At 36.4% G+C, this 22,866-nt stretch overlaps 3 protein-coding genes across 3 annotated transcripts in view; 2 read left to right on the forward strand and 1 right to left on the reverse strand.

Annotated features, from left to right (window-relative positions):
• The window catches only part of LOC136990918 (ankyrin repeat domain-containing protein 13D), a 117,368-nt gene extending 110,275 nt beyond the window's left edge, over positions 1-7,093 (forward strand). The window contains exon 16 of the mRNA XM_067289388.1: positions 6,964-7,093. The gene's annotated coding sequence lies outside the window, so the exon portion shown is untranslated. The remainder of the gene's footprint in view (positions 1-6,963) is intronic.
• On the forward strand, positions 5,985-7,923 carry LOC136990949 (constitutive coactivator of peroxisome proliferator-activated receptor gamma-like). The gene is made up of 4 exons (XM_067289423.1): positions 5,985-7,128; positions 7,207-7,472; positions 7,552-7,758; positions 7,840-7,923. Exons 1-4 carry the CDS (start codon positions 5,985-5,987, stop codon positions 7,921-7,923), a joined length of 1,701 nt encoding a protein of 566 aa, XP_067145524.1.
• Positions 7,924-10,116: 2,193 nt separating this feature from the next.
• LOC136990916 (choline O-acetyltransferase-like) lies at positions 10,117-15,620 on the reverse strand. Its single transcript, XM_067289385.1, has 15 exons — positions 15,487-15,620; positions 15,187-15,375; positions 15,006-15,124; positions 14,882-14,935; positions 14,642-14,807; positions 13,246-13,420; positions 12,971-13,173; positions 12,441-12,541; positions 12,259-12,375; positions 11,117-11,239; positions 10,897-11,035; positions 10,766-10,825; positions 10,558-10,695; positions 10,270-10,487; positions 10,117-10,199 (listed from the first exon to the last, which is right to left on the reverse strand). Exons 1-15 carry the CDS (start codon positions 15,505-15,507, stop codon positions 10,160-10,162), a joined length of 1,863 nt encoding a protein of 620 aa, XP_067145486.1. The 5' UTR covers positions 15,508-15,620; the 3' UTR covers positions 10,117-10,159.
• Positions 15,621-22,866: the final 7,246 nt, after the last annotated feature.

Raw genomic sequence — 22,866 nt, forward strand, 5'->3', positions numbered from 1 at the left:
GAAACTATTTTCATCAGTCGAAACCCCTCCGAGATTGGTGGCATCTATATTAACGTACGACGAATTTATTTCAACGGGATATCTGTTAAATAATAAGAAGAATAATAATTAATTTGTTAAGTACAGTTCGATTTAGGTTCGTTAATGACGAAACTATATTCGATATTATCGCGCTTTTTCTTTGTCTCCCAACAAGTGCGATAAAACGAGGGGCTACTGTAATATAAGTAAACTGCAGGTATTTGTAGCAAGTTGGGCATCAGCTTCTCTGGCTATATTTGCCCCGCGGAATGTGTAATTTCATCGGCTAGTTATTAGTAGTTACGTTTCATAGGATGGATGTTACGCGTGGGAGAATGCCTTCCGAGAGGTCTTTTAAGGGTAACTGACCCCTATTCGGACGTTACAGACGTGGAGAAAACCCGAAAAACTCCACGTGGCCAGCCCGTCCTGGCCAGACGCAAACTCACGACCGAACTCCCAGTGTTCGGGGAATGAAACCGTTTGGCCACTGATGGACCAAATTGCAGGTAAACAGCGCGTGTCCGATTAGAACCTCACGGGTTGCCAGATAGGTTTTATAAAAAGTAAAGCAGAATTTCTCGAAAAATAGCCCAAATTATTTTCACAGCGGCCAAAAAAGTAGTAAGTCGCCCAAATGTAGTAACGTACTGTAGTCCTACAAATGTCTCAACCTGCTGCTCGAAGATTTTGCAATCCCGAAAACCAGTGGCGTAGCGAGGGGGTGTATCGTGCACCGGGCGCCAAAATGGTCTCCAAGACAAACTATATGTGTTTCTGGAGGGGGCGGGGGACGCAAATTATGTTCGCTACGCCACTACCGAAAACCAGCCGTATTTTATGAAACAAGAGAAAAAATGTGTAATCCACGTGTAAGGTGACACCGGATAATGCGGTACTATAAAAGCAAACACAAATTGACCAGATTATAGTTGTTCTTGGTCAATTATTCTCTTATAGTATGGAGACACTTCGATCTAAACGAACGAGTTAACGTACGCGTAACAGATTCGGACAGAATTTCCACCTTATTTGGCTTCTCTCATAAATAACAATTGTGATATAAAAAATATAAAGTATATGAGTAATACTTACCTGATTTGAAGTTTCTTATTTCTTATATTTTCAATGTTATTTTTCAAAGATAGAATATTATTTTTGTAACAAGCGCCTTTACATCTCATACAAATATCGGAATACGTTATATTCCGTCCTTTCCATTCTATTTTTACCTTCAAAATCTTTTCATCTAACGTATGTAATTCTTTAAACACGTGTTCGTGCATCATAGTCTTTCCGTCTTTGGATGATGCTATGACGGAATTAATTCCTTTATTTGTTACTAGTCGCGTAGGATCAAAATCTGCACTATTTTCTGGAAAGAATTCTTCTACGTACGCTCTGGCTTTCATACATCTTCCGTTTGTTGGAACGTATAAATATTCCACATCTTTAAGAACTTTTTGCCTTAATATACCAAGAGTCAAGAGAATGGTAAACAGAAATGGAATGATTATAAAATATAATGGATGACGTCCAATCTTCCATCCTATCGTGCGGAAAAATACACGTAAATAGCGATTAATTGCGTAATATTCTTTTCTGTGACGTTGCATATTCAATTGTTTTGACTGAGAAGGTCACCGTGAATACTTAGGATTTAATTGTGATTATATGTTCGATGGTAAATAAGCCAAATATTAGGACTTCGCATGCGTTGAAAATTCTAAAAGAAAGAATTCGAGAATAATTAAAAATAGCAGTTATTGAACTTATAATCTATTTGAAATCTTTGACATTTTACTTTCTTGGCTGTTAGGTATACATAACAAGGGAAAGTATGGGATTCGTATCAAATTTCACTCTCCGAATATTTTGAAAATTACGTTTGAGACTCCCTGAATTCAACAAACATTCTGGCAACGAGTTGCGTAACTTTCCCGGCTTTTATGAGATTTTATTTTAAAAATAACATTTGTATTTTTAATCAAAATAAATAACTAAACTTGTATGTGGCACCATCTGTTATGAGATTTTGTTATAAAATTTTTATATATTTTTAATTATTATTAAATAGCAAAAGACTTACTTTTGAGGGTAAAAATGAGTTTTATAAAACATTGTAAATGCTAACAACAAGTAAAATCTTCATTAAGTCTGACCTCTCGCGAGATACGTTGCATGACCACTCTCCATCCTCTTGACCTTTTACGACCAAAATTTAATACAATCAACCCCCCTAATAAACAAACCTCTCTGGAAACTTTCAGAAATTTTCGAAAGCGCAGGAGTTATTAAGCTTTAATTAACCCTAATAAAACTCTGAATCTATTGCATTTTTCGATGTTTCAAGGTCCTTAGGGAACCTTGATACATCGAAAAATGGGTCCAAAAAAGTGTAAAATTCCTGGGGGGGCATTTTTTTAACGATTGCCATACTTTTCCTCTGTTATCTATAACAGAGCCAGGAAAGTAAAAATAGGAGTCCATGACTTCGTTTTCGATATACAAAGGCATTAAAGTGACAACGTCCGTGCTGTCTGATGCTACGAGTGCACCTAACGGAATTTAGGTCTAGGAGTCAAGATTAGCGAGGTTGAGGCCGAAGTTTTAAACGCGAAAACGTGTACGTCGGACGTTCGGCGCCGCTTTTCTGTAAGCCTAGAAGTTTGACAATTGCGTTTGTAATGTCGAGCACGATTCCACTGACGTTCCAAACGTCATTGTCAAACTTCTAGGCTTACAGGAAAGCGGCGCCGAACGTCCGACGTACACGTTTTCGCGTTTAAAACTTCGGCCTCAACCTCGCTAATAAAAACAGTATTACGTACAGTACGCCTAACAGAAAACAGACACGAAAAACGAATAAAAGTCAAGAACAAAGCAATCGTCATCGATTACTTTCTTCTTGGATGCCTGCCAGTGCACGATCTCATATTTTAGAAATTTGTGAAGGTAATAAAATTAAAAAGTTATTTTCTAAACTATACACGAGGTAAAATTAAAATAAAACTATCAATAAAACTATCCGCTCTGTAGACATTAAGATGGTCTTTTTTATATACACGTAGGCTCGGCCCATAATTGGGCATCCAAGTTTTTTTTTTTTTTTAACTCTTTCCGCCCTGTGGGCACTAAGAGGGCCTCTTTTAGCAAGCCTATTATGGGTTCGGCCGGGCCCACAACGAAGCATCCGGGCACAATGAAGTGATGAGCTTGACATATCCGAAACGATCCCCTCCGCGAAAAAATTCATGGGTTTCTTGACAGGCTGGATTCGATTTCGAATCCTTCAGAACGCTAGCCCCATGCCTTAAATAAACGTCTAGACCCTGAGGAGCATTAATGTCAATTTCTTCCGCACTGTGGCGCATATGCATGAGCCTTTTCTCCCCATCCGAAAGTGTAACGCTGGTTTTCCATTTAGCCCATCGCTGTCACCCAGCAGCGCCGCTAGCTGTTTGAGCGCCCGTGTGCAATACCGATTATGCCGCCCTGTTTAACTACGACTACCTACGCTGAGCTTACCAGCAATACCAATTTGCCGCCCCCGGACGTGCCGCCGGCGTGCGGTGGCACCTCCAGGAGCCACCGCACGCGGGCCCTTGCCGTCACCGCCCGCTGTCACCTCATGATTCACAGAGCGACGCAATTGTCACCCTCTGTGCCTACACACTTTATGCGAAATGGAAGGCGATTTCTAACGAATTGTGGGAATTTTTTAAATGAGTCTCGATGAAGTAAGATTGCGCTCGTTGTCTATTTTGGTCTGCAGTCATTACAACATTGTTTGAAAATAATTCCTGTGTATTTACGAACGGTTTAAACTTCCGGCTTAATGATATAATTAGGGGAGAGGGTACTTTGATTTCTGACGAATGGTAATGAAGGACACATTTTTGCTGATGTAATACTTGAAATAACTCGAATGGATTCCGAATAATCATTATGTAAATAATTATAAATTATATCGTTCGTAATTATTTGCTAAGTAAAAAAGAATTAAAACCTACAAAAGTTGACAATTTTGTAATTCTAGAGATTATATTTGGCATTTAAGTTTTCAGCTCGAGCTTTTCAAAAATACGACTTACCTCAATAACAGACCGAGTATGTTACTTAAACATTTCGCGTTTGATGTTGAATCTACGGACGATTGAATGCAATTTGACTTTGAAATAAGGCATTATTATTTATCCTCGTTTGATTTTCCTCGTTTTTCCTTTGTTTGACGCACAAAAAACTTGAAATTCTACTTATGTTCCGAGAACCTCCGCCAAGTTGCTCCTTAAGTGTTTGTACCGATGAAGGTTTATATCATTCGATTGTTCTTCGTTTGTACCGGATTATTTTGTCAGAATTTTCGTTTGTAACGTGATATTTTGTGGTTATAGCCAAATTACACTCGATACAATATTAAGTATCGGCTATTCACTGTTAAACACGGCAGGCAGTGTAATTATAATGGTAATAGCCTACCGATGGCGACCTCTTGCGCTAAAATAATAAACTTTGTAGTTACAAACAACAGAGTTACGACTGAGCTGACATGGCGCAATCGGTACATTTTCTGATGGAATAAATAAATATTTGTAGCGTAATGGGATGTAATAAGTTTTACAGTAATATCACGGGTAGTTTTTTCCAGAATGAAAAAAACGCAGTTAGAAGACACGCGTGGATGAACGCTGTACGGAGGCTTTACTCTTATCTGTCTATCTTCATTAATTATAAAAGCATTCCTAAGGTTTGATGGATTTCCAATAAACAACGTCTGTCACTGTCTCTGATAATGTCAGCTGGAGAACAGCACAGCCGTGACAATTCTGGGCACTCTTCGTTCGGCAGATAATATCTGAAGAGTTTTCTATCAGTATACTATATTTGGATTGGCTGGAGTTGTATCGGTTTGTTTTCCTATCCTTTCTTCTTGTTTCAAAAATGTGGCTAAGTTTGTTTGGTTACGGCAACCTGGCGATCTGCCTAGGGGTCTTTTTAAGGGTAACTGGTCCCTATCCGGGCGTTACAGACGCGGAGAAAACCCGGAAAACTCCACGCGTTCAGCCCGTTTTGGAGAAGCACGAGCCCACGACAGAACTCCCAGTGTTTGGGGAACGGAACCGCTTGGCTACTGTGGGCCATGTAGTTACTCGTTTGTATTCCTTTTTTTAAGGTTCGTAGTTTATTCCAAGCTTTTATCTCGATAAACAGAAAATAAGCATTTGCGGTTTCTCAAACCGAAGCTTACAAAAATACAGAAAATGAAATAAGTTTTCAGGATTTTCTTATTGTCTAACACCTAAATAGGGAGCAGTTTTCCTAGAAACTCTCCCCCCGAGAGGTACCTACGTTGGCTTTAATTAATTGGCCAATTTTTAAAGGTTTGCTTAAAAATCGAGTGACAGGTAAACTGTGAATTATTTTGCCTTCATTCTTATCCTATAGAAATCACCATAGATAGGTGGGAAAATAGTTTAAATGTTTAATAATCGAACATAATAGATAAATTGTGCATAAAGTAATCTTTTATCCGGATAACTGGCTAATGCTCGCGGATTATACCTTGGAAATTAATCCCATTAATTTTATTATTTTGAGTCGGAAGCAAAACTGAAACATAAATAAAACATTGTTTTGATATAAATATAAATAAACGTTTTACAAACCGTAAAATATACACCAAATAATAAACACAATTGTTTCCAAAAATCAAATTCAAAATGAGTGTTTTTAATAATTTCTTTCGTTTCCCGATAAATATCTGTTTATGTAAGCTGTTTTTAATAGGCTTTATCGCCTTTTGGTAAGTACTGTACACTTTTGTTATTTTGGCAATATTTCTAAGAAAGTATCCGGCATTACATCGGGATGCAATTACTGTAGTTATACAGTTATATTGTAATATTTACCGTGTTTAAAATAATGTTTTTTATGGACTTTGTTTAATTTTTATAGAAACTAACATGAAACAAATAGATGTTAGCGAATACATCGAGAGAAATGCCGGTCGTGTCAGTCGGAAAGTATCGTTAAAAAATTTCTTTCGAATTTTTCTACGTTTGTTTAATAGACGACCCATTTTAGTAGTTTACAGTTTAACAATACATAAACAAATATATTTTTCATCGGCTTCTGGGTTGTACGGAGGAAATTGGACGGAATATATCGCCATTCTAAAGAAATGGGTCGAAGATTTCCACCGATCAAACATCGAACCCGTGTTTTACTTTAATGGATTTAGTAAAAATGATTTAAAGGAAGGGACAATTTGGAAGCCGGTCCACCTCCCCAAAAGAAAACCAGTAATAGTCGACGATCCGTTGATAAATGATCGAAGGTGCGCCATTCCACCCGGAATATCTTCCTACATCAGATATATCCTAAAATACGAGTGCAAATGTCAAGTCTATAATACTATAGATAATTCCCTTTACGAAGTTGCTAAGTACGCTAATCGTATTCCCGAGTGTTTAGGAATACTTTGCGATAAATTAGATTGTTTATTCTTTAATACTAAACCCGTTTTCTATTCTAAATACTTCGATCTTCTTAAAGATAAGGCTAAAATATACTATCGTTCTCTATTAATTGATTTACTGACGTTGACACCTAAACAGTTGCCGTTATTTGCGTGTATTTCAATGAATGTCTTTCACGAAGGCGAGACTTATAAAGAACAGTCGAATATAATAAAAAGCATTGTTGGCACAATGAAAGAATATCGGTGGTATGGAAAAAAGGAAGAAATTCCATATATCTCCAGAGTTACGTATATAAACGAGTGGATGTTGAACAATTATTTAGCTATGTATAGACTTCAGGATATTTCTAATTATAAAAAGAATAAAAATATCGTCTCTAAAATTAGAAAATGCGAGGCTTCCGGTATTATCTATAAGTTGTTGACTTCTAAAGAATACGTAGAAAGGATGACCTTTACAGATTCTTCACAAAAATGGACTCCGTCGATTTTAGCATTTAGACCGATCAGACAGAAGATGTATTCTCTATTGTTTCGAAACAGGCCCGTACGTATCACCGAAAGATGCATTTGTGACGAAAACGAAGGCGAAGAAGTTGTAAATAATGTGTTAATCGAGTCAAACGGTAAGCGCATCATTTATTGTTATTATTATTATTATTATTACTTTAACGATTTAATTTTACGCTTTGTTTCCGTTATAGATTGCTCGACGTTGGAAAGTCTCTGGTTTGGGAGAGAGCAATATTTTGTCCAGAAACGTTGGGTTTTATTTTCAAAATGCTTAAACTTAACCATCCCTTTGCCTAAATTGCATCGAATTGAAAATCGTTTCGTAGTTCTTTGCAGTCTGCTAAATTATCTTTTGAAGTTAGAAGACGTTGGACTAAAACCGGAAGAAGTTAAAGCCTTTATCCTTCAAGCCATTTCTGTTTCCTTTCGAGATACGAGAGAATTCTCCAACATAAAGGTCTGGAGAAACAAAACTTAAAATTGTAATCTTTTTTTCTATCGCGAAGGTATAAAACGACATTTTGTCTTAATTCTAGGCACCCGAAGATACCAGAACTGTGTATTTGATTAGCTTATTTCAGAAAGGAATAAGCAATTTATTATATTTACTGAGTGTCTGCGGCTGTCCCATTCCGCTCAGAGATGCCATGCCATGGAAATATTTCGACGGAAAGTCGTTTGTTTATTTCCTCGAAAAACTGCAAAATAACAGTCATTCCGCGGAGTCTCGTTGCAAAGATAATGTAAATAATTTTTAACATTTCGTACCTTGGAAAAGTTTGCAATACTTTAAAATTCATTTAGTATTTTTCTATTATTTCCAGACAGAAATTATAGAAATTTTTCGTCAACTTTACGAAATAACAATCATTGGAACCAGTCTAGAAAATGAAGAAAATAAAGTTTAACACGCGATTAAAATACCTTTGGTATATTAATCGCGTGCGAATTTACATAATATAATGCGCCTATTGCGAAGGTGAAGCCGATATTATCGATATGCTGTGTACGAAGGTAAAGTTTTGGACGAGAGTCGAGTTTTTTTTATCGAAAACTCATATTTGAAAAATATTTTTAACGATTTATACAACGTAGTAGAACAAAATGAAAAGAAATAAAGGGAGAAACTACGGATTCGAAGGAATCGATATCTCGAGTAATAAACGTAAATATTTTAATATTCTATTTCGTGTAAGAGTGGAACTTATAAAATAAATGTACCAAACATTCTTTACTTTGTAAGATTTTTGGTTCCGTCTACAGACTTAAGAAATGTTGTCAAAGCGATAACAGTTATCGGGTTCGGTAATGTTCGATTTTTCTGGCTTCGGTTGATTTTGTGAAAAATTTGTACAGCGGTGATATGTACGTCTTTGTCTTCTCCGTTGCACGAAGCTTGATCTGCACTCTAATCCGACAGAAGTTGCATTCTTCGATTTTCAATCCTGCTCGTATCGATTTTTATAGATCCTTAAACTACTCCTTCTACTACCATTTACTTTTTCAACCTTTGTATTGCACGCGCCATCTTGTGAGATTAACTTTGTGCTCTTAGAAGAAACAAAACACTTTAATTATCCTAAATAAACAGTCAATTTTAATAAAATTTTCTTGTCGTCATTCCTCAACACGTAAATATAAAACGTGTACGTCCTCGAGTTATACACTCTTACGTAACGAGGGATTGTTTTCCAGATTTTTCGTAAACTTTACGAAATGACAAACATTAGACACATCCGCATAGACACTCTCCAGTACCCTATGGGAAACACGTACTACCATAAAACTCGGACCCCTCGCTCCTCTCCGATTTCATTCCCCAACCCCCAAACTCCTAAACATTTTGCACGATCTGGACAAATTTTGCATAATTAGTTTGTGCAATCCTCAAAAAATATACGCTACTTTAAAACTCACTTCTTCTCGTGATTTCGTCCCCACAAATTGCTAAACCTTTGACTGATTTGCGACAAATTTTGCGTAGTACTCTCTGCCCCTCTGCGGGAAACATTCGTTATCCTATAATGAGGACAACTCGACTCACTCCCCGAGTTTCCGGGGCAACGGTGGGCATTCTTTACTAGTAAAATATAAAGCAATTCAATTTCAATTAGTGTTTTTTACATTTTATTTTAACATTTTTATTAAAAAATTCGGCAACGAGTCGCGTAACTTTCCACTGTTATAACATTTTATTATTAACTATACAGTCAAACCTGTTTTTATGCGGTGGATAGGGACCGCATAAAAAAATCGCACGAAACTTCACGAGGGGCTGTAAAAAATAGTTTTCGCAACACAATTAAAAAATATTTTTATGCGGTCAACGGGGACCGCATAAAAAAAGTCTCGCATAGAAAATAACTCAAAACCGTACGAAATAGAATTTATTGACAACAGATGTCAGCGCTTGACCGCATCGTCTCGTCTATCGTCTGTTTTACATATTTTTGTCCAGGTGGTGTTTTGTTGACTTAAAAAATAAATTATTTCATTTTTCGCATATTCGTCAAATAATATTACTATAATAAGTTTATTTAGTTATAATAAGTCAACGTGAGACATGACAAATCGCACGAGACTAGTCGCCAACTATACCGCACAAATAAAAAATCGCACAAGTAAAAAATCGCACAAAAAAAAGACCGCATAAAAACAGGTTTGACTATAATATATAAAATTATGTGTGCGACAGAAAAGTTCTCCCGGGAGGAATCCCTCTTGGCATATGACCCATATGTCGCGTTGCCTCGTTCATCAATCTTACTACAAATAAGACTATTATAAACAAATAAAAATAATTTAAGGTAGTAAACTACTAAGGTACGTAAATGGTACTCTTAAGATTTGTGCCAGTAGATTGACGGAGTGAGGCAACCGAACACGTGGCTAATCTGCCAATGGGGTAACTTCTAGCAGGGTTTCCCATGTGGAAACTGGATTCCGTTTAGGTGTTAGACACACGAAGAAAACCCAGAACACTGCGAGGTGGCCAGCTAACGAACGACTAATGTTTTCGTGAAATTTATTAAATAAATTTTTAATCATTATTAAACAATTTTTCTCGATTCAAAAATTTCGAAGCCGAATTTCTACGGCTTAAGCCGAAAACATCCGAATGGCCTAAAAGATTCTTCATTCGATTTATTTTGCTTCGACTTTAACTGCAGCCTTTGTCGGTAAGCTGAAACAACGAAATGTGAGTAATTCACTTTTCTAAAACACCAACGAATTGTTTATCGACAAAGAACAACCTGGTGGAAAGTGCAGTTCGAGCACACTCGCAAAGCTCCTTCAACTCCATCAAACTCACTTGCAGATTCTGAGCAAACTTCTCCGAGTCCGTCGAAGGGTCGTTTTCGAACGAAGAAATGCAAAACACGATGCCGTTCTCTTCTGGATTGTACGAACAACCGTATCCGTCGGGCACCACGGGACCGTATCCAACTTTGACGTCGTACGTCGTTGGAAGCTACAAAAGCCAATCGATCGATTCTTTTGCACTGGCTAACAGTTAATCGATGTATAGAAAGATGCCTGACCTGACTGGTGGATAAGCGGAAATTCAGGAACTCTTTGTAAAAATCTGTCCGATAAAGTGCCGGTTCTTCTAAACCGTGCAGCGCAGCCATTTCTTTTAAACACAAAAGATGGTTATCCGGTCCTTCTCCGTTGATTGTCTGCACGAAAATACATATTATCGCAATTGTGGAATTTTTTTTTATCCATTTATATCTCTTTGTTACTTACGTAAAGAAGGATTTCGTTTTGCTTTTTCACGGCTTTTTGGAATTTATCCCATTTTTCTGCCTAAAGACATCGAACGAGTCTATTTGAATCGAGAGTTTTTAAGATAATTGAGAAGTTTCCATTCGACTGACCTGACTCGAGGAAGAATCTAACATGGACTTTGAGAAATCCAAAGCCTCTTGGCTGGAAGCGCGGATGTTATCGATGCGACCGAATCTGAATTTCCTTAAAGCGGCGCTTTCGTAAGTGGCCGTCATTACGCCGTGCATTCTGATAAGAAAATAACAGTATCGTTGATTTAATTACATTCAAATAGGCATTAAAGGAAAGAGAAACGTCGTTTAAGTAAACCTGAAGTACGTCAACTGCAAACACAACTGAATGAACACATCCGGACTGATTTTTTGTTTCTTCGGAAATCCTTTGCCGTAATTGTTAAATATAAAAATATTGAGTTCGAGTGTGTCGATCATTCTGAAAATAATGTTTACAACGAATAAATGGTCGTTCCACGGACCTTAATTGTCTTTAAAGGTCAAAGGAAACACGGCTGTTTTGCTATAAGAAGTTCCATAACTAGGTGCAACGGGTGCGCAGATAAGAAGAGGTTCCCGAAATGTGAATCAAAAAATGACGGAAAACATTTATTTTCAAATATTACATTTTGCTGTACGGGGTCCGATTTCGCAACGTTCTCGGTTAACGTTTAAAAATAATCGACCCTTTCTATCGTCCAAAAATGGGTAGTCGAAATTAAAATTTTACGTAGAGTACGCGAAGAGCTAGTTATACTATTGGCTACGATTACAAATAACAGGAAATTATTTTAGGCTTTTCGTGAACTGCGTTAAAATGACATATAAATTAATTACAGGGTGTCTCAAAAGTCTCCGTAGAGGGACGCAAATCGAGCCCGCCGGTGGCCGAATAAATAACATCATCGAATTCTGGTAGTCGGTCGTTGATTTGTAAACACTTAGCTGGCCACCGTGCAGCGTTCTACGTGTTCTACCAGTTTCCACATAGGAAATCCTGCTAGAAGTTACTCCATCGGCAAATTAGCCGTGCTCGGTTGCCTTACTCCGCCAATTCACCGACACAAATCTTACCGCTGGCATTTTAATGTTTTGTGAATAAAGTTACATTTCACCTTTGTATGTACGGAAACTTTTGGAACACCCTGTATAAACGTTGCCAGATGTTTCATTTGTTGATCGACTCGTTGAAAAGAACAGAATATTGAGCCGAGATTGCGACGACGTTTGTTTATGATTATTATCGAGTTTTTCTCGATAAATAATGTTACTTTTCGCGACATTATTCGATGGGTAGAATCAAAAGAATCTACTAAATGGTGGATCAATATCTACCGATGGCAACTGTAAATTCTTTTCGAACACAAACACCTTATAGTGATTTCGCCTGTTGTTTTACGTATCATAACTTTTAAGCGGTTATAATGAATAGAATTTTTGAAAATTTGAGTATCTTACGCGTTTGTGACGACCGATGCATTTTTGATCTCTTCCGTGAGAGGTTCGTTGAGGTCCCAAATTAATCTTCTGACTGTCAGTAGATCGTCGGACGATCTCTTCGGCTGATCGTTTTTCCTGCAAATAGATTAAACACTTCATTTCCATTTCTAATATTTAATTTGAGATAAAAAATATCTTACAAAAAGTCCAGGAATTCTTCACAGAATCTTAAAACGGTAATCCCTTCCGACACCGAATGTTCGATCACAATTCCGTTTACTCCATTTTTGGTCACGATAAACTACGGAACGGCGAGAGTAAGTAATTTGGCATCAATTTAAGTACGATTTTATAGGCAAATACAGAAATTTTTCTTTTAATCAAATCGAAATTCGCATTTATTCAAAAGCAAAATGACAATGCGGGTGAAATTAATTAATATAAAAGAAAGTATTCGTTCGTGTTCGTGCACAAACTGCTCGATACACTTCTGTTAGAGTATAAAGAAACTCGATTTTACGAAAGAGAAAGCATTCGAAATATAAATTGCATTGTGAGATCGCTTCTGTGTCTTTTACGTATTACAATTTATTTTTTAATGAATTTACTGGTAGATATATTTATTCGTATCAAATTATGTTGCGCGTGAAAGTGGTCCTCCGAGAGTATATTAAAGTGAAAGCGTACGTTGAAAATTTTCTGTTACTGGTTAGCGATTAATAAATTTTACCTGAATAAATTTATCGAACCATCTATTACCGGTGGAATGTTCGCTTTTATTGCCGTGAAGGATGTGATGGGCCATCTCTTCCAACCTCTGGACCGAAAAGAATTTCGATCTGGTTTGTTTCCTCGCCCCTTCGTTCGATTCGTCCATGCACACCACAAACAGGCAATTTTCAATATTCTGAATGGATTCTTTATTATTTTCGTCTGCGTAATCGTAAATTTCAGTTAAAGATCGAGGATTTTTATTATTTAAGAAATTTTTCGCTTTGATCTCACTTTCGATCATTTGTTCTCTTATTCTCGCCCATTCTCTTCGATCGAGAGCCGTGAGAATCCCCACTGGTGGATAGTGCGGTTCCAGCTTACTGAGAGTATCGATTTTCTGGAGTTTTTCCACCAGAGCTTTTTCACTCGGAAGAGCAATTCTGCCAGGTATCATCAACACAAATAGCTGTTAAATATTTAAAAATACAATTTTCAAAACATCGGCATGTATGAATCGAATGTCTAACGAACGCGTGTAATCGAGTACAAAATGAAAATGAAATATAGAAAGTACTTTCTTAACACTGGAATGGTCATGTGGTAATATTACATAATGCAAATGAAAATGTCTTCTAGAAGAGACATTTACTAATTACTACAAATAAGATTAATACAGCGCGTAGTTAATATAATATATATATATATATATATATATATACGTTAACCGGAGTTGCTCGAAGTGTAGAAAGAACCACGCAGAAAGAAATGCAGGTAAGGTATACGTCGTGTTTGTTATAACACTCGGGTGCTGTTTGCGGTTATACTAGGTACGTTTCCAGGAGAAAATGGCTGTTTCGTTTATATTTTGACCTATATTTAAAGGGTGTCTAAGACCTTTTCGATCACCCTGTATATACCTCGCATTTAAAATTGGTCGACTGTAGAAGAGGTATACTACGAAATGATTTTCGTACTATCTTCGTAGATAGCGGGACGTTACAAAGTTACAATAACTGTCAAGAAAAGTGTATTGCGATAGGTAGATAATATTTTATTATTCCTACGTGAATATTGAAAGACTAAGTTAATTGTATAAATTTACTTTAATTAAATAACTGGCATTGAAAAAGAAATGATTTGTCTAACAAAGTACGTTTCGAAAATATAGCCGAATATGCATCTACGAATGGAAGAGATCGAAAAATAGCACTGTGTTCGTCTCAGAATAGTATTGTCTGTTCTTACGTCTTACCGAAATCGCTACGAGATCTGCACTGACTGATATTAAACCCAGGTTTAATTTATTGTGCCAAAATAAGCAGGCTCACCCGTCACATTAAATTTAATTTAAAATATGTTTAACTTAACTAATTGAGTTTGCTAACGTCCAAACATATACACGAGTGTTTCAATGAAATTAAACAAAAGAAATTAACTCCTTCTGAATTTAAATTAATCCCCTCTCCGGGATGTTTTTCTACGCATACTCGGGGGTCTTTTGAAATTTTTAAGTGCAAAGGGGGGGTCGCGGACCAAAAAGTTTGAGAAACACCGAAATAGAGAATAGAATGTGCAGAGATATGGAACCATATGGAAAAAAAGATTTAATGCAATGTATGCCGTAAGGAAATGACAAGCTGGAAATATCGAAAAGTTATAAGGACAATAAATGAAATTGTTTTCTTACCTGATTGTTGCAGATTACAATGATATGTCTGCCGCCTACACTTAAAATCTGCTCGTCTTTATTCTTTCCCGGTCGTCTGTAAGCCGTGAAGAAGTGATGATACGTGGCCATGGAAAGTGCATTTCCTCTCCCTTGTCCTCCGGCAAATTCCTGTATTATTTTACCACTGCAACAAACGAGTCATTTTAGCCACTTTCTTTCGTGTAAATAATTCGTTTGTTGTTTGTAATTTACGTTTACCTGTCGACTCTTTGCTTGAACATAAGCGAGAAGATGATAAATTTGGCTACGAATCTGAGAAATAATACACGGTCATCAATAAGGCAAATTACTTAGAAATGACTATTTCACCAGAAACCATTACCGAAATCTGTCGTCATCCGTTTTGAATTCCCGCTTGGGCAGCAGGAAGAAGGGATTAGAGTTGATGGGGAGAGGCAAAGGATTTTTCAAATACATATCGTTCAGCCAGAATCCGGTCACCTGAAAAGGCGTTTATTATTATTTCTAGCGAAACCGCTCGTCGAGGAAGAAGAAACACTCACATAATTTTCATTGTTTTCTGCATATTTCTTCAAGAATCCCTGCAGCCTTTGCATTTCTCCCGACTTTTGATATTCTTCGATCAATCTTCGAGCATCCTCGTATTTGTCATCGGAGACAATTGCTTTGATTCCTTCCAAGAATCTCTTTAGAGTGACGAAGAGCTCGGGAACCGACGGCTTTGGCAATTCCTAAAAGGGAAAGCGATTTATCAAATGTAAATGTACCACGGTTGTCGAAGGCTTTGTCAATTACGTTACAAAATATAAAACTCTTTGTCCTAATTGACGACTTAGACTCACGGTTTCTTTTATTTCAGTCATTTTCACTTTGTTTCTGCAGAAAAAGTTCGAACTGCAACGTGTTAATTTGCCGAAGACTTTTGTTAAAGTTGAAACAATGCCAATCGGTTGTTGCCCAATAATGCGTTGATAATACATACCGTATTTTTGACATAATTCCAGACTGTATGTTCATAATTTTTTATTTACTAAGCGCGCATATATATATATATATATATTAATTGATCCGAGTTGAGTTCATTGCTTTGTTTCAACTGGGTGGTCGGGTGGCCGAGTGGTCAAGGTTACATCCTATGTCTCTGTGGAAGTTTGGGATAGAATGCGATCGGGTTGAAAAACCCCAGAAACTTTTCAGGTGTGGTGCGAAGGACATGTCGGTCACCGTCCATCACCACCACTCGACCGTTTTTTTGTGGGCACGTGGAACCCATAATGGCGTTTGGCAGGAATTAGCGTGAAAATAAAATTCAGAAGAATCTAATTTCTATTATATATATTATATATAAACCCGTAAAAACCCGTTTTTAGTGAAAACGCGTTTCAACTAGTTAAAACGCGTTTTCACTAAAAAACGGGTTTTTACTGTAACATATATATAAATACATGTCTTTTGTTTTATTACTTTTCAGTATCCTGTTACTCTAATATCAGTTTTACTACATTTTGTGTGCATGCAACATTGTAATCGGTTAAAATTACAGTTTAACTTATTACAATGTTACAGGCACAAAAAATAGAGTAAAACTTGTGGGCCAAATGTCTGCTGGGACAGATTGTATTAATTGGACTTATTGTACTGGTGTTCCGTTTCTGCAATGGAGGAAAACTTATTCAGAGAAAACAAACAATCTTTATTGTTCTCCCGGTATTTCACCTCGTATAACTAAATATTAAAAATCAACTTATAAAGGTTGCCAAATTTCTATAATATTTCAAATTTGTAACTTAAATTTGATCAACATTTTATGTGTAAAACACATTATTTCGTAAATATTCTTCATTTGTAAGTTTTTAAATATAAAAATTGTGTTACGCTCATTAAATGTTAACAATAAACTAAAAGCGAATACACAAAATAACATTAATTTCGTGTAAAAGAATAATAAACAAACATCCTTCCACGTGTGAATAGACTAGCCCCCGTTTTGTATTTAACGATTTTAGTATTATCGGAAAGGCCAATTTTAAAACATTGAAAAAATTAATATTAGAAATTTGGGAAATCTTTTAACGTTTTTATAAAAACGATTTTATATAAATAACCTTTTGAAACTATTTTAAAAATTTCAGGACGAAATATATTTCAAATATTAAAAATTTCGTGTCTTCACCAGTCTATATAAGAGACTGGTGTACCGTACAATACGCGTATGCTGCCGGTCGCTAGTTGTTGGTTCCAAGTCCGCAGTTGTGATTAATTTGATATTCATATATTAGACCGACTGTGTATTTTACTGTACAACACTTATAATACACACACGTATAAGTTTATAAAATCCAGTAATCCGGCACCACCGGTCCGATTATATCGGATTACAGTCTGTAATCCGACATATATCGCACCGGCTGTATTTTATTTTTACATCTTTGTTTTTAATGTTGCTTAAAACCAGAGGACATATCTAGATTCGATGTTAAAATGACCACACTAAAAAGTAACTATTTCGCAATTTTTGCGAAATAGTTACTTTTTAGTGTTTTATAAATAATTGTATAAACTTAACTCGTTTTTTAGATTAAATTACATTAAAGTTGTTCTTTGGAGACACGATTGTATCTCCTTTGTGAATTTTCGCTGCCCGTCTACTACGAGAAAACTACACACTCGTAAACTTGTCTAAAAGAAATGCCTCGCAAATAGTTTCATTCGTTCTACGTAAGTTATACATAAGTACATAAATGCATTCGGAAACACAAAAGCGATGTAATCTTTTGATTAATAAACTCGTATTTTAATATTTTCTATTATACAGTATTTATATTAATTTATTTATGTCGGTGACACATTTATTTTAAAAAACGCGTAATTAGAAAAACAATCGAATCGAAACAATGCTCCAAAAAATGAATGAGATAACAATGAATTGTTTTTGTTGAAATTTTTTACTGTGAAAAATTCGTCGTCGGTTTTAAATTAATATCCGCTGCGACAATTTATTACGTGTGTCTTGTCTTGCTTTAAAAAATTTAAAGTTTAAGATACGCAATACCTTCGTAAAGACAAGTATAAATCCAATTCTGATCATTTCGAGGAGGATTATTCGTTTCAAATCTTTTCATCGTCGAGTTTCGAGTAATCCGAAAGGGAAGTATGTGTCCATAATTAGCGCATTGCCGATTGATCACTTACGATTTTACTTTTATTTCGGGTACGAACTTACTTTAAAACACTTAAATGACACCTTTCGTCCTATTATTATTATTGCTCCGAGAAACGATTATTCGTACCAATTTTGTTGGTGACAAAAAAAAATTTACTAGAATCGAATTCGAAAAGGATGTCGGAATATGACAATTCTTGACGACAGAAGGAAGTCTTATAGAATCTATAGAAACCTGCCATAGGAGATTGTGAGGGGAAGCTTGTCAGAAGCGAGAGTGTATAGTGTGTTGCTCGCGCGATGCATCTTCGAATCTGCAATAATTGTTTTCGACAAACTTACGAATACATTAGCAATACTTTTGTTTCGAAAATGGCGCGATTCCAGTTTTTCCCGTCGAGTCGATTCTGCTTAGTCATTTCTGGACAAAGAAAAAATCCGCGGAGAAGGGTGAGGGGTGAGACCTCGACGATGGTTCCGTGACTTCAAATAGAATTTATTTTCTGTCACTGACTTCGCCCGGAAGAAGAAATCAGAAATATTTCTAAAATATATATTTATTTTTCACATTTATTCTTAGGGCCCTACGGTAGTCGAGTGGTGAATAAAGCGACTAAACACTGGTATTTGGTGGTGGATTCTCGCCCGGTCAATTGGCTTTTTTTGTGTTTTTTACTTTATTTCCGTTATATATAACAGAAGGAAAGTATGACGATGAGTCAAAATAGACCCACCACCTCGAGACTTTTTACATTTTTAGACTTAGAACACCTTGAAAAGTCGAGAAATGCAAAAAAATTGGGTTTTTTCCTGTATGTATGAATGTTGGCGTGTGTGAGCCACGATTTTGTTCATCAGTAATAACTCCTGCGCTTTTTGTCGAAAATTTCTGAAGTTTTCCAGGGAGGTTTGTTTATTAGAAAGACTGATGCTGTTCAATTTTGGTGAGTAAAGGTCGGGGTAGGGCCATGATGGGAGTCGTGATAATCTCCAGTAGGGTTGAAATTAATGAAGATTTTACTCGTTATTAGCATTTACAATTTTTTTTTTATAAAACCCATTCCTACCATAAAAATTAAGGTTTTTGCCATTTTATAATAGCTAGAAATATTAAAATATTTTAAAATAAATTAAAATAACAGATGGCGCCACTAAAAATTTTAAACGTTGCCGGAAAAGTTGAGCAACTCGTCGTTATGTACAGTACGTCATTTTAATTCTAATTTTTTTGACAAAAATTTAAATTTTTAAATAACACAATATCGAACTTATTTAAATCATAATAGTCTATATTAATTAATATAATGTTCGAACTGTGGATTAGATGGGAAAAATCTAGTTCCATCTCTGGAACTGGAACTGTTGGAACTGATAACGCGAAGATAAAATACAATTCTTCATTAAAATGACTGACAATTTGACATTAAAAGTATGTACAGAATATAGCCGATGCCGACATTTTATTGTAGGATTCGCCAATTACACAGCACTAAAAGTTTTCACAATATCAATTGGGTCAAAGTTGTCTTTTAAACCAATTGTAAAGTCCCCCGATGGAAATTCGGGAATTAAACAGCGCAGTAATGACGTAGGTACGAGAGATTTCTGTGACGTCGACATCGAGAAAAGCATTGCCTACGCTGGCCAAAATCACCGAGGTTCACGGTAACTGCGTTGAAAAATAACAGAACGTCTTCTAAAGGAAATATAAGTCAATCTAACAATAAAATGCTTCAGAAATATTTTCTGGATTTTGTATCTTTACGACTAGGGACACAGCGCGACTTTGAAAATGACAAATTGTAATCGAAATTGATCCATCAAATTTTGAGAACGAACGCCAATCCGTAAGCCACATAGATTACTACGTGGCCTGCTAAAATGCCTGGTACTAACACGTAAGAACAACAAAAATCAGATTTCGTTTAGATTTTATTCACCAAATCAATATAACAGAAGTTTCTCATAAACTGAAATTATCTTTTCTCGAGATTGTGTATGGAGGCTTTTCCTTGTCAAGCACTAAGTAAGCGAGCCAATAACATAGTTTCGTATGAAACGAACTGTTATTGGCTCGCTTACTTGGCTGCTTGACAAGGAAACGCATTCTATATCTTCTCATACTTAACGATAATGATAACGATACCCATTAAACCATTATTATGGGTATCGTTTCGTGGGTCGTCGCTTCTGTCGTTGTTTTTCGAGTGGTTGTTGATGTTTTAATTTCAAATGGGACATCCGGTAGAAATCTTGCGTAGTAATTTGCGTTAGCTCCACTCAAACCTTCGCAATAACACGAAAACGAATAGCAATAGCCGTAATAAACACCGAACAATCTGCAAATTCTTTCACATCTAACGCTCTTTCCGAGAGGAAAGCACGCGTAGGGATAACAGTGCGAGTCTGTGGGATAAGCGCCATTTACTTCTTCACTTACAGATATAAAACCTTTAAAAGGAGATAAAAATTTGTGAATATCATATTCTAACAACTAAGAATAACAAGAACTTTTAACTTTAAAATACGGCAAACTCTCGATATAAGGCCCATCGGTGGTCGAGTGGATAAAACCACGCAACACCCATAGTCGTAGCGTGTTCGAACATTGCCAACGAAATGGCCGAGTGGAGTTTTCCTAGTTTTCCATACGCGTAACACCTAAATAGGGACCAGTTTTCCCACAGAAAGTCCTCCCGGAAGGCACTTTCCTCTTCACGTATCATTCGTGCGCTGCGTTGCCACGTTTCGTCAATCCAATCCAATCCCATTCTCTCGATATAGTGAACTCCGAGCTATAGTCTACATAAAGAATGCCACTGTATAAAGAATTCGTTGTTGTATATAATGAATTCTTTATACAATGGAAAAAGTAAAAAGTAAAACAATAACCTATAAAATATTCACTATATCGAGGAGTCACTATATCAAGAATTCGCCTTAATTAATATATTAAAATTTACTTACAAAATAATGTCACCAGCAAAATTATTGAAAAAACTGTAAACACTTTCATGTTTTTTGGGGGAAACTGTAAGAAATTTTCGTATTTTTAAATGTAAACATTTAGAGATAAAATTTATCGTTAGAAGTAGTTAAAAAGGCTATACATACCTTAACTGTTTAACACGAAATGTGTTAAATGGCGTTTTTCAATTATTAAATAACGTATACGCTTCCAAAATATGTGAAATACGATGTTGATTGGCGGAAATAACAGCAGATATTTGTTTATTATTATTTCCTATTAATATTGTTTCTGTTTGTTTGATCCCTCTCGTATCACTGGAATTGTTTATCGAGTGAAAGTGCCAATTCTTCATAAATTTATTCGAGGAAATATAACTAGCAAAATAAATAATCCTTTGAACAAAGATTCGTATTTAAATTAATTAGTGCGTTTATTTTAACTCTTTTCTCCTGCGGATATTAGAGGGCCTTTTTCCATACCCTTCGTGGGTTCGGCTTGTCTCGCAATGGGACCGCTGGGTAGTGAGGAACCGGTTATGTAAATAAACACTCGCGTGTTCGTTTTACATCGTACGAGTTTCAAAAACTATATTGTTTAAGAAATTATTAAAGCAATAAAATATTTATCATATATTATTTATTTACACGAATCGAAAATCACTCTCTGCAAGATTTGATCCCGGGAGGACTTTCTACGAGAAAACTGGCCAATATTTAAGCGTTTGTTTGTTTTGTTAGCTACGGCAATGCAACACTTGGACGATCTGCCTTCCGAAAGGTCTTTCTAGGGTAACTGGCCTCTATTTAGGCGTTCGATTCGTAGAGAAAACCCAAAAAAGTCACGCGGCCAGCCCGTCCCGGCCAGGCGCGAACCCACTACCCAACTACCAGTGTTCGGGGAACGGGACCGCTTGGCCACCGGTGGGCCATACTTAAGTGTTAAACGTGAAAAGCCCCGGAAAAGTTGATGGTGCACGAATCCGTTATAACTATCAGTGTTCAATGGTTTTATTCTACTTGGTGAGTCTATTTAAGAAGAAAATCCAGCATCGGTTTATTAAACTTTCGAAATGATAGTCACTAATGCTACAATTTTGTTTATAAACTTTTTCGTTTTGCTAACCTTGATTTTTTTATTTTTAACTCTTTCTGCCCTGTGGGCATTAAGAGGGCCTCTTTTAGAAAGCCCATTATGGGTTCGGCCAGGCCCATAATGGGGCGACCGGGTGGTGAGGGACGGGGCCCGACATATCCGAACGGACCACCCCCCGAAAAATTCCTGGGGATTATTCGACCCGTTCGGATTCGATTCTGGGTCCCCCAGAGCGGTAGGCTGCCACCTTGACCGCTCGGCCATCCGGCCGTCTCGTTTTGCTAACCTATAACTAGTATACTGTTTTCCCTTTATTTCCTATATAATACAGAAACAATAGAAGAAAAGCACGAAATTAATCTCGATTTCAACATTACTACTCCCCAAAACTTGGTACAAGTCATTTCTGCCCCCCAGGGTCTATGCCTTGTGCCTGGGCACTGCTGGCACCGCCCTAGTTACGGCACTGGATCTAGAACAACCAGAGGTTCTACTGAAATCTGATAACTTTATAGCAGTTAAACTCAATATTGATAATTTATGGAAGCAAACCAGTCTGGTCATTATCCTTGTTTATTTGAATATTCTTAATTATAATGAATTATTAACTGAGTTAGAAAATTTAATAGTCTTTTCTCCGTAATGAAATACTCTTAATTAATAGGAGAGGAATCAGATAGCCTTTATTATGGCCCTAACATTCAAGTTTTAAATTCTCATAAATCTAACGACACGGTGGCGACGTTAGAGGAAAAAATATCTACAATTGATCAAATCGTATGGATTACGTATATTAAATGGTCGTTGCACAAATAACTATCGGAAAATTTCACTTTCATTTCTTCAAACGGCATGTCGTTAATAGACTTGGTAGCATTAAATATTCAAAATCCCTTACAATGCTGTAAGGCATTTTGAATATGTGACTGATGAAAATGGATTGTATTGTAAGGTGTTTTGAATACGTAATTGATGCAAATGGATTACACATTGAAC

Source organism: Centruroides vittatus, unplaced genomic scaffold, assembly GCF_030686945.1.
Source record: "Centruroides vittatus isolate TY-2023 unplaced genomic scaffold, ASM3068694v2 contig_1381, whole genome shotgun sequence".
Classification (NCBI taxonomy): domain Eukaryota; kingdom Metazoa; phylum Arthropoda; class Arachnida; order Scorpiones; family Buthidae; genus Centruroides; species Centruroides vittatus.